General features: G+C 37.2%; 1 protein-coding gene across 1 annotated transcript; it reads left to right on the plus strand.

The window, feature by feature from the left end:
• Positions 1-1,967: 1,967 nt before the first annotated feature.
• On the plus strand, positions 1,968-9,686 carry LOC311068350 (uncharacterized protein; the record flags this gene model as incomplete). The annotated part of the gene is made up of 16 exons (XM_084090733.1): positions 1,968-1,974; positions 3,106-3,273; positions 3,694-3,864; positions 4,286-4,507; positions 4,694-4,788; positions 4,939-4,989; positions 5,236-5,617; positions 5,724-5,903; positions 6,708-6,945; positions 7,225-7,474; positions 7,590-7,767; positions 7,914-7,990; positions 8,096-8,265; positions 8,492-8,663; positions 8,738-8,900; positions 9,025-9,686. The coding sequence occupies 10 exons, from the start codon at positions 1,968-1,970 to the stop codon at positions 7,265-7,267; spliced, it is 1,557 nt and encodes a 518-aa protein (XP_083946859.1). The 3' UTR covers positions 7,268-7,474; positions 7,590-7,767; positions 7,914-7,990; positions 8,096-8,265; positions 8,492-8,663; positions 8,738-8,900; positions 9,025-9,686.
• Positions 9,687-13,163: the final 3,477 nt, after the last annotated feature.

Below are 13,163 nucleotides of genomic sequence, written 5' to 3' on the forward strand. Positions count from 1 at the left end.
CCCTTAAGAGCAACATACCATAAAAATTTCTTCATCCTCGGTGCCACGGTTCAGGTAGTTATTTAGGAAAAACTGCATTTTTTGGGTTTGGGGGGGCCCAGCGCGGGGGGGAGTGGCCCCCGGGGACCAAACGAAATTTTTCCGTAAAAGTCTAGTGGGGCTACATGCCCACCAAATTTCATGTTCCCCGGTGTTTCGGTGTCCCTGGTATCGTTGACGAAAAATTCAGTAGATGACGAGGAAAAAAAAAAAAAAAAACTTTGACAATCCCTATATGACCGCTTTCGCTAGCTACGCTAGCGGCGGTCATAATTACTCAGTTACAAGTAAAAGTTGAAAAGACTGATTTTTACTTGAGTAAAAGTACAGAAGTACTTGTTTTTAAAAGTACTTAACCTGTTAAAGGGTCATGAAACCCCCCTCTTTCAGCTCAAGTCTAGCTCACAATCTTTTTGAAAAATGCGGACGCACTGAAGCGTTTTTTTTGTTTGGTTTTTTTTGTTTTTGTTCAAAGTTACTATCAGATTCAGGCTACGTTTACACGGAAACGATCTGAAGAGAAAACGCAAAAGTGATCACTTTTTATTCTGCGTTTAGACGAGCGTTATCGGGGGGAAATCTGCGTGCATATGGTGACGCAAAAGTGTGTGAAATTCAATGTAGTATGCACTCCAGGCGGCTAGGTGGCAATGTGAAGCACTGATCGGTTTTTTCCATTTAGACGGAAACGCGACGGTGGAGCGTTTTTAAGATTTCCACTCTGGAGGGTGGTTTCACTTTTTTGCGTTTTTAAGCTCCGAAAACGCCGTCGCCGTCTAAACGAAAGGCACATCTGATAAAATATTTTTACGTTTTCACCCGCGAGCGTTCTCGTGTAAACAGGGCCTTAATGTTATACCTTGACAAACTATACATCATTAAAAAGATATAAGACTCAGGTTTCAGTATTTGACCACTATTGAATTCTGAGAAACTTATAGTGACAGTTATGTCTTAATTTGTGTCAGGGGTTATGAAATGAAAAAATGCGTCGATACCTTTAATATGAATTATGAGCGTCAGCCGCTCCCATTCAGAAAAAAACTGTGCTGTTGTCATGACAGCGCTTGACAAAACCGGACAAAACAACGTCCCTCAGGGCTTTTAGCTAAAAAATGTGCAGATTTGGAGAAATATTGATAGATTCTCATAGGTTTACATCAGATTTCTATAGACAGGAATAATATTTATTGAATTTATACCCAAATGCGTCGATGTAATCATTATGAGCATAGATATCATATATAAAGGCTAGATGTCTCGTGCGCACTGCTGGCCAATGGAGGTCGACGTCCGCACGTGGCGGCCATCTTGCCACAGTGTTCTCGCTCACTTGTTTAATGGTGCATGTACTTTTAAATAACCATAACTTGCTCAATTTTCTACCGATTTTCAAACGGTTTGGTTTGTTATAAACGTCAGAGATGTAGTTATGACACTGCATACATATACTGCATACATATGAAAAATTATAACATACATGTTCAAGCATTCTGAATTATAGCCACGTTAATAACGTTTGTAAGAAACCAAACCGTTTGTAAATCCGTCAAGATTTCAGCGAGATAAGAGGATTTGTGTGCATGCTGATCATTCACCTTAATGCACAGCTTCACTGAGACAAGATGGCCGAACGGTGATGCCGGAAGTTACTGCGCCATAAGACATCTAGCGTTTATATGATATCTATGATTATGAGCGCTTGATACTCTGATGTACTGTGTTTTCAATCCATACCAACAGCCTGAGGGCGCCCTATGCACAGTATAGTTAATTTATAGAACAGATGAAGAAGAGCCATAATCATGTGACATTCCAGGAAGTCCCGAACACATTCAAAGCTTACAGAGATCACTATAACATAAAGACGTTTTGAAGACAATAAACATGATTGCAATGATATTTGATTTGCCTGTGTTCTTCGAGCCATGTCAGGTATTTTCATAATAATAGATTATATTTATTATGTAATGCTAATCGATATAGACTTTATCATCATGCAGAATACTATAACATAATATATTTTCTGTCTGATTTTTTTTTTTTTATCTGAAGCCAAATTAGATCACTAAGATTATTTAAAACACTCGACTTGCGTTATAAAGTAAGTTTGGAGCACAAACATGGTTTTAATCTCATAAATTGATGGTGTGCTAAGCTAACATGCTAGCTCGCCCCAGGTGCACCTGCCACCTAGCAGTTATTATTTTATAATTTTTTTCTAAATAGGAATGCTTTCTGAAATGTTCATTCAATCTTTATTCCAGAAGGGCATTTGATACAGTTTCAAATGTGAAGTGAGAACTTTGATAAAAGAAATTAGGGATTGAAACCCTATGAATAGCCTGTGAATAGCCAGTCATTAGTAGCTATAATGCAGACAAAAGAAATGCATATTTAGAGCCATAACCAGGCTGGAGAGGTGTGAATGTGTGTATGGGGAGACTGAGACTGAATGGGGCTTGTTTGCACCACAAAACAATAGAGACAAAACACTGAATAGATGATGACTAAACATCAGTAGCATTTTAGAGTCTAATCAAAATAAAGTCATATGACATGATATTGAAAAACATTTAACTTTTTCAATATGAGGATATTTTGGGGATATTTAATTGTATTCTATCAATCAATAAATTCCACTAGAAACAAACTTTGTTGTATTATTTTATTTTAATACTGTGAAGCTGCTTTGATACAATCTGTATTGTGAAAAGCGCTATACAAATATACTTGATTTGATTTGATTTAACTAAATACAGAGTTTTAGCCTTATCAGCTTCAGATTTTAAATATAACAGGGTCAGACATGTGGCTTTAGCTGCAGTGCATTTCTAGATTGATACAATGCCAACTTCAATTATATTTTCATGAAAATGTTTCATAAAAATAAATTTCTAATAACTTTACAAAACTTTGAAGCTATTTATAACTATTTTTTTCATTATGACAATAATTAATTCTACATTTACAATAAACTGCCAGCTGTCAGCTTTCAAATGAGATCATACTTGATGTCAGAGATGGGTCTAATAGTTGTTTTCATTAGTTTTTTCTTCATTTCAGAAAAAGCTCCAGAACATGGGAAGAGACCTGGTCTTTGCCTCAGGATCTGGAAGGCTACGAAGGGTGTTTTCAGCTGCTGTTCCAGTAGTGCTGTGACTGTTGTGGAGCCTTTTATTCCTGAACCATCATCACCTGCTGCAGATCACTCCGGCGTCAAGCCAAATAATGGTAAATCATTATTTCTCCAACATTATTTTAAACAGTATTATCTTGTTTTCCACTCAAAATAAGGCTTGTTTTTACAGAATATTAAAATTATTTCCCCCATTATAATATTATGTTCTCGACCAGCGCTGACTCTACTGACTATAAGTAACTTTTCAACTACATGTCAACTTATTCTAACCCTATCAGTCTACTAATACTCTACTAATACTGTAATGAGAGTTAGTAGACATGTTGGTGCAATGTTACTTATAGACAACTGAATGTCTGTTGGGAGGAGCATCACAATAAAGAGTTTGCAGAGGGTCTGTTGCACTATTAAGATTTGAATAGTAAAATTAAGTTATGTCATTATATTATTGCTTAATTTGACGTCAGAGATGGGTCTAATAGTTGTTTTCATTAGTTTTTTCTTCATTTCAGAAAAAGCTCCAGAACATAGGAAGAGACCTGGTCTTTGCCTCAGGATCTGGGAGGCTACGAAGGGTGTTTTCAGCTGCTGTTCCAGTAGTGCTGTGAATGTTGTGGAGCCTTTTATTCCTGAACCATCATCATCACCTGCTGCAGATCACACCGGCGTCAAGCCAAATAATGGTAAATCATTATTTCTCCAACACAGTATTATCTTGTTTTCCACTCAAAATAAGGCTTGTTTTTACAGAATATTAAAATGATTTCCCCCATTATAATATTAATTTCTTGACCAGCGCTGACATTTTTAAAATAAAACAATGGATCTGGGAACAGACACTCTACTGACTATAAGTAACTTTTCAACTACATGTCAACTTATTCTAACCCTACCAGTCTACTAATACTCTACTAATACTCTAATGAGAGTTAGTAGACATGCAGGTGCAGTGTTACTTATAGATTTATAGAATGTCTTCAAGGGACCAAAATAAAGTGAAACCAAAGTAACAATTTGATGTGATCGCTAACATTGATAATTAATATTATAAAAAATAAATTAAAACAAAAACAGTTTTTGATGTCTGAAATGTTCCATCCTCAGGCCGCTCCAGATCCTGGAGAATTGTCTCCACAGATTCTTCTCCGGACATCATGTCATCTTTAGCTTGTTCCCTCCCTGAGGTAAGACAGGGTTTGTCTAGGTCCGACAGCCTCATAGAGTTTCTGTGTCATCCGCTGCCAGGTCAAGTTCCAACAGAGACATCAACTGGCCGAACTGCTCAGGGTGCCGTGGAGGCTTCTCCAGTGAACAAGAGCTCAACAGGTGAGACTGAAATAAGGTTGGGCAGTGTAAAGTCTACAGATAGAGATTTTGCTATTTCATGCATAACTGAGTCAAGTTTTTAACATGTCCGATTTACTGTTGCTCGACCAGCACTGATATTTTGTAAATAAAACAATGGATCTAGCAAGCTAATAATTGTCTCATATTTTTCTGTTTGTTTTTCAGAGTCCTTTAAGTCTCTCTATAACGTGGAAAAGTTAATTGGATCCGGAGGATTTGGCAGCGTATTCCTGGGAACACGCAAATTTGATGGCAAAAAGGTAAATCTTACTGAATTGTACAAACATTTTGCTCTTGCATGCATCAAAACACATTTAAAACCATTTACAGATGGTTTAATACTTAGTTCAAGGCCAGGTGCTTTAATACTGTTACTGTTATTGAAACTGGGTCTTTTTTTTTTTGTGCAGGTTGCCATCAAGCGGATACGCAAGATTAACAACAATCGTTATCTTAATATTGTAAGTTGGCCAAAACCTGAATGTGTATTGAGTTGTTTAAGTGCAGATTACTGTAGTTAACACACCCGTAGGAAGCATTAGGTATAAATGTATGTGATCAACAAATAAGCCTAGAGGCACCAAATAACTTTGAGCTGAAAAGGCTCTTTTGAACGCATCTAAAAAGATCAAAGAACAGTACATTTCAAAATGATGTTTTCTTCAGATTTTTACCCAGCTAACCTTCTGTCTGCTTCATCTCTCTAGCCTGGGAATCCCGAACCTCTCGTTACAGAAGTGGCGCTGCTGCTGCTGATGATGAAGCGAGAACCCATAAGCCCCTTCGTCATACAACTGTGCGAGTGGTTTGAACATCCTAGATCATTCACTCTGGTTATGGAGTATCCGGAGCCCTGCGAGACCTTGCTGGACTCAATCACTCGTCGACCTTGGAATGACACTTTCTCACGGGTCATCATGAGACAGGCTGTGCGGGCAGTGCAACACTGCATCCATCGTGGTGTTTTCCATAATGACATTCATGCGCAGAATTTCCTGTTTAAGAAAGACACGCTAGATCTCAAGCTGATAGACTTTGGCTGCGGTCAGCTATTTAGTAGTGAAGGCTACGAGAGCAAGATATACAGGGGTGAGCATTTTTGGGAGTGTGAAAACCTGAAGGTAGTGACATACTAATTATTTGGTGATGCTTTAAAAAAAAAAAGCTCAACAATGTGCAAATGTCTTTCTTACAGGAGTTCTGCAATACTTCCCACCTGAAGTCTTTACAGAACCTCGATTCCACGCCGTCCCAGCAAATGTCTGGTCTCTAGGAGTGTTGCTGTACATGTTGTCGAACACATGTATTCCTTTTCTTGATAGAACGGAAATCACACAAGCCAGAGTTACATTTCAGAACCCCAACTTATCCAAATGTGAGTGAATAATGATGATAACATTGATAAACACACATAAAGCAAACGATTTGTACAGAAAGTTAAAGGTTGTAGTGTGTCAGAATTTTTATTTATACTGTAGCTCAACGTATAGCGAGCCAACGTATGCCAGGTCACATGGTCATGACTAACCAGCTCTCTCCTTATTAAAATGTGTACAGACTGCAGGGATCTGATTAGACAGTGTCTAGCCCGGGATCCAACTAAACGCCCCAGCTTAGAGCAGATGTTACAACATCCATGGTTTGATCGGAAAACATCAATGATTTGATCGAAGAAGCTGAGGAGATTCGCTCGATCAGTTTCAGGTGTGAGGAAGTGTAACAAGCACGGGTGCGTTTCCCGAAAGCATCGTTGGCCAACTATGGTCGCAAGTTCATCGCAATGTCCATTGAACTCTATTGGTAACGAGGGAACTTGCGACCATAGTTGGCTAACGATGCTTTCGGGAAACGCACCCCAGAGTAGGATTATTATCTTTTGTCTTAAATTCTGGATTATTTGTAGTGAGATTTTCAAATTTGTGTTCATTGTAATGTTATTGTTATAGTCAAATCACCTTCATTTATATATGTCTGCTCGAATCATTTTACACCGGACAGCGTTTTGAATGAGGCTCAGTATAAAGCAGGTTTTGCAAAAAAATTGCTCCTGAAGGATGTAGCAGTGCCAACTGTTTGTGATCCAGCTACACATCTAGAAGTATTACGCGTTTATATAACTAGTCTTGTTACACAATAAGTGTCACATAACAGTAACACACAACTACTTTGTATATTACAGGTGTCCAGACGACAGATACATTTTCGGACATTGACAGTTTGTCACCAGCAGCTGGTTTAATATTTAGGATCTCTACACCTATAAAGTGGCCATCAAAGAGACCTCGTGTGGAACTGGAGGAAGAGGATGACGAAGAAACCCTAATGGACACATCATCTGTAGTAGCACCTGAAGAGCAAGATTATACATTTGATCCAGCAGAGACGGACACAACTTTAACGGAGACAGCAGACATGCCGTAAGTTTCAAAACTGTGCATTTGTTTTAGAACAGGGGTGTCAAACTGAGTTCCTTGTTGGCCACAGCACTGCAGAGTTTACCTCTAATCATTATTAAACACACCTGAGGCAGCTAATCAACTCTCTAAGGCTCATTAAAAAAGATCAAGTATGCCTGTTGACCCTTCTGGAACTGAGTTTAACACCCCTGGTTCAGAATTTTATTATTTTTATTATTATTATATTTTGTTACTTTTGTATTTAATATTTGTTAACCAATACGAGTTTTTGTTTCTTAGTGCTCAAGCATCTTGTCCCATTCATAAAACCGGAGCTGTTTGAGGTGTGCCCGGTTTGCAAGCGGAGCTGTTCTGTGCGTTCTCAAAAAAAACGCACGTAACTTTTATACGAGTTGAACAACTCTGCAAAAACTGTCAGTGTTCACGCAAATGGAACAGCCAGCCGGTTCTAGGCAGTACTTCAGCTGGGAACCTCCATGTTTCTGCTGCAGTATATCTTTGTGGGGCTTCATTCTACAAATTCGAAAAGGTAAATGAAATATCAAGTACATTAACAAGTTTTTATTAACACTTTACCATGTTAAAATGTATTATTTAAAACTAATTGTGTGCTACATAATCTTGGCCACTTTTTGTGTCACCAGATATGCTCTACAATGAATCTGCAGCTTTTCAAGTATGACACCTTTCAGCGCCATTCCCGATTGTACGTTGAGCCAGCTATAGTGCACAAGTGGACGCACTGGCAAAATGAGACGCTAGATCGCCTGAGTGAAAGGGAAAGGGTCATCGTTGGAGGTGACATGAGGGCTGACTCACCAGGTACATAGTTGTAAATAAGAAGGATGCATGGATGCTCGGGTATTTTCCGGATCATGAAGCATAACATGCATAGTAGTTATAGGTAGTATCTAACTGAATTCAATGCACTCGTGGTAATAACGCTTTGTGTATTATTACTTTCAAAGGCCACTCTGCAAAGTTTGGAAGCTATACACTGATGGACCTTCAGACCAACACCGTTGTGGACACACAGCTGGTTCAGGTGGGAGAGAAGAAATATCAGTATTTAAAAAAAATACATTTTGAGAAGTTTAAAACTTCTGGTTTGTCTAAGATGATTGTTTCGTTCCCTACTTGTCTATTTCAGAGTAACGAAGTGGGAGGAAGCTACCACATACCAGAAGGATTACAGAGGAGCCTTGGAAGCTCGTGTTGTTACTCTGGAGTGTATTGTAACGGACCGCCACCCACAAATACAAAAGTACCTCAGAGAACGTAACATCAACCAGTTTTATGATGTGTGGCACATCGGAAAAGGTTTTATTCATTATAAATCGTACAAATTCAATAACAGAGATTTATAAGTGGCTTGTATAATAACAGAAACAAGTGGCTTGTTGCCGGTATGATACTGTAAACAAATATTATTTTTATGCAACACGACATTTAAAAAAAAAAAAAGGGACTGTTAGTCGAAGTGTAAATAACCTAAAATTAAAGTTATCAGTTGTAATTAATGCAATTTTTGTATCATTTCTCATAGGAACAAAGGCATTCTACAAGCTGGAGAAAGTGATGACAAACGCGCGGATTTTGAAGGACCTCACCAAACTAAGTCCACATCACCAGACTTCATCTTTGGAGTCATTTCATAGTGTCATTCTACGGTTTGCCCCAAAAAATGTGGTGTTCTCATTTCTTGGAATGTTGTGCAGGTAATTGAACTGCTGTTAAAATAACTTTACATCACTATAGGCTATTTTCCTGAATTGTGTCTGTGCACTTGCAGACTATACCTGGCAGACTATACCTGGCTGTGTTTCATTACAATGAAAATGCTGGTCGTGCACAAGCAACATCATCAACAGGACATCCACTATTCAAAGTGAACTTTCTAAAGGCCAGGAAAGGACAATGCACGATCAAACAAGTGAAGACACCACCAACATTCAGTGAGTTGCTTTAATTTTTTTGTTTTATAAAATTAAATATAAATTAACAGTGTTATTGCAAGTTTTCCTGAAAGTTAGGGTAAAATACTTTAATATCTACAAATAAAATTTTTTTATTGCACAGAGTACCTAGATGACCTGCAGGACGTAATATTTGAGCATGTTTTTGTGGACCCTGCTCCATACATGGATGAGGTACTTAAGATACCCATACCACCAGACCTTTGTGCGGAGTATGAGCGGCCAGACAAGGAGGAAGTCATCTCCACCATGGTGTCCAGATTCAATCATCAGCTTGTAGGAAACCAACATATCTGCCCTGATCATCTGGAAACTCACGGCGAACCCTCATCACCACACAGGCTGGACTCACGACATGTACCCGACGGCCAAGGAAACCCCAGCACCAGCTCACAAAGGAGCGATATGCCAGAAACCTGTAACGACTAAAACACAGGCACATGGTCAATGTACAGATAGTACTTTATTTTTCAGCAATGCCTTTTTGTTTTTATAGCACAGCCTATGCTTCATTTTGTGTTTTCTTATAATTCTATAGAGCTGTTGACAAGCACAATCTAAGACTCCTGAAGTTATTTCTTACTATTGTATATAAAATGTCAAATATTCACTAATTTATTTACAGTATGTATTGGTTTTGTAGAATCTGCAATGTTTATTTAATTACAAGAATAAAGTAAGATCCATCCACTAATTATTTATACAAATTGTGAAATAATTTTCTTGTATTTGCAGAGTGTATTGTGATATTAATAAATATTAAGTTTGTTCTGCCATATGTGTTGTCAATTTCATGGTTGCAATTCAGAATATAGGTAAGTTTGTGCAGTCAATATGTGTAGGTTGATTGTAGATGTACTACATTAAAATTTTCAAACTTTAATAAAATATAAAAACTTGACATAACATTTAAAAACACTATTCATCGACACTTACTGGTCAATTCCACGTAGAGGTTCCATAGTCGGCTCGATAAATGTATGCATTCTGAAGAGAATACACGTTTAAACATACAATGTGGCCATTCATCAAATGTGCTGAGATGAGATTTTCTGCCATGGTTAGGGGAAAAAAAATAACTAATTTCAATTAGCAAAAATATAATGCTGTGCAGTATACACTGTTTATTCCTTACTACTTTCCAAATAGTAGTGACACTAAACCTTTTTGCCCCTATCCACTGACCTTCGGTGGCCTTGAGGTGATGTTAAATCACCCGCTCAATTATTCTCCAATTGTCATTTTCCAGTGTCATTAAATGCCTTAGTGGAGTAACTGCACCAGTGATATTCCTCCTTCCAATTCATGTCATAAATGTATCAAATTAAAATATGAATTAACTTTACTCATGAGACTTGAAGACTTAAACTTCAGAACTGGATTTTTACCTTGAAATCTGTTGCCTTTTTTGCCTTTGTCACCTTTTTCACCTTTGTTGCCATTGGCTTTTGGCTTGCTTAGTTGGAGACATTTAATTTAACATTTAATTTAATATTCAACAATAATATTATACACCATTATATGAGAAGTGAACTGAGCTGGACAATGGCTATATATATATATGAAGAGTTCAGATGCAAAAGCCTCTAAGTGCCATCTGAAATTTTCTTCTAGAATGGTCATTTTTATCAAGCTTGTATATTTAAGTTCAGTAATTTCACTTAAATGACAATTAATAGGTAATTTGCATTGCCATTTATGTGAAGTTATTGAAATTAAATATACGGCCTTGATAAAAATGATCATTCTAGAAAAAAATTTCAGATGGCACTTAGAGGCTTTTGCATCTGAACTCTTCATATATAAATTAACTTAATTAACTTTTTGACAACAAAAATTAAACATCACTGAACTTACTTAAGTTGGACTGTGACGCTATTTTCTTCTGGAAACAAACTTAGTTGCATTATTTTCCTGTTATCTCTGTAAAGCTGCTTTGAAACAATATGTAATGTAAAAAGCGCTGTATAAATAAATGTGACTTGACTTGACTTGACTTGACTTGACTTGACATACCATATTTTCATTTGGAAGGTAAAAATTTGTATTTGGGGGTTTGCTTAGTCAGTCATCATGAAAATTTAACGAAACAAAATTGTGCTTAAGCTGCATTTACTTTGTGCATTTACAAATATAAATGCTATTTTATTTTATTTGTATTTATTTTATTTAAAAACAGGAATAATACCAGAATATTAAAGTAAATATCTAACCATATTTGCTCTTCCTAATGACTTGAGAGCAGAACGTCACTGAAACTAACCTCGTGCATTTTTCTCACAAACCACCTGCACTTTAATAGCTTTGTTAATTACTTAGGAATCACTTATGGCAAGGTTAGATCATTGTTGAGGCCCTTGGGCAAGTCAAGGGCTACATCAATATGTGATGAACAGTATTATCTGCTTATTTGTGCAAAACTGGGTCATTCTAATGCAGACTTTATACTTTGAAGTCTTATGCTCTAGAAACTGCAGATATTATATTACATTGTTTCACCGTTTTATTCATTTTGAGAAATATTGAATCTATTTTTGTGCAAGTGAGATGAGTAAATGCATGTTCATATTTAGTCTAGAACTACAGTAATGTTCACACAGCGCACACAATGCCTCTGCACTTAAATTTTCTCTCAACACGAGGGACAGGAGAGCTGTCAGTCAATAAATGAGGAAAGCAACTTGTGTTACTTAACAAGTAACTCAGGTATATTGTTGTAAACATAAAAGCAATGCATTACTTTACTTGTTAAAAGTAATCTGATTACATAACTCTCATTACTTGTTAGGTGTTAGACCCAACAATGATCGAGAGTGGACTCTTTTGAGTTTGGCCATATCAGGCAGTAGCACCTCACTGCAGTACACAAGATCCAGGGGGCGGAGTTGGATCCAGAGCTAAGGGGTGGAGATTGGTAGGTTTAGGGGTGGGTTTAGGGATCAGGGAGTGGAGATGGGTAGGTTTAGGTATATGTAATCTGGATCCAACTCCTCCCCCTGGATTTCGTGTTCTGCAGTGAGGACCATCTCATATCAGGCCCAAATATAAGGAATATACAGTACAAAGTTATTTCACTAGATGGCAGCAAATTCCCACAAAATGGCAAGGCAGTGGTTGGCATATGTCATAATTTCAGTTTTGAAATCATAATGGAGCAATGCAGTAGGAGAGCGACCTTCTGTATTGGCATTTGGGGAGTCCAGAGTGTTTCTGTGAATTTCAAATATTTATTGAATTGGTAACACTTTACAATAAGATTCCAATCTTGAAAAAGCATTCTTAATCTTAGCTGATGGTAATTTCAACATTTACTAATACACTGTTAAAATTAAAAGTTGTCTTCATATTATTTAATGGACCTGAGCTAACAATAAACACTGTATTGCTCATTAATGTTAGTTATAATGCATTAATGGGACCTTATTGTTAAGTGTCTTTTATCACAATATGATTGTGATTTATTTGTCGTTTTAATTGATGTAAAACCATATCTTCTCTTGTTTTTTCACCAAAGAGTTCCTTATAGTTTAATATTGCATGTGTTTATTATTGTATGCAATACATATGAGTCCAACATCTATCTGAATGATTACCCATTGTGTTTTTATCCTGGCTTTATAAGATTTGAATGAATATTCTTGTGTTGTAATTTAAGGAAGTATTTGTATAAAATAGATATATCAGACTTTTAGAAATATGCTTTCACAGTCTCTGCTCTGTATATTTGAACAGTGAATCATTTCTTAGATTATCAGTGATTAATGCAGAACTCCAATCAGAAAACACGCAAACAGCTGCCTCAACGGTTACATAGATTGCTTGGGGAATTAAAGTGGATTTACCGTGATGATTTGGGATTGTGGTAGAGCCGTCATTTACACGTCATCTGGGTAATCAGCTGACTTGAGAGTAATTCAGAGTGGTTTTGAGTCTGACACAGAGACCAGATGTGAGTCGGGGCTGGAGGGGGGTGCAAACATAATATACCTACTCAGGCTTAATCCAAAGCTCATCTTTGAATTAAACAATCTCGTGCTACATTTGCAGTCTGTACTTCACATTTGCAGTAGGCCACAGCTGCACGGGTTAATAAAAGGAAAACTGTAGGTACAATAGAGTCATGGTTGTGTTTTCATGGTTGTGCTTCCATTCCTCTTAAAAGGCCTTTGGAATGAGTTTGCCTGATAATATTTTTGACAATAGCAATTTATTCCTGGCTTTGTTCTCATGAAGGCTTTGTTC

This window comes from Abramis brama, assembly GCF_963993115.1.
Source record: "Abramis brama genome assembly, chromosome: 18".
Taxonomy (NCBI): domain Eukaryota; kingdom Metazoa; phylum Chordata; class Actinopteri; order Cypriniformes; family Leuciscidae; genus Abramis; species Abramis brama.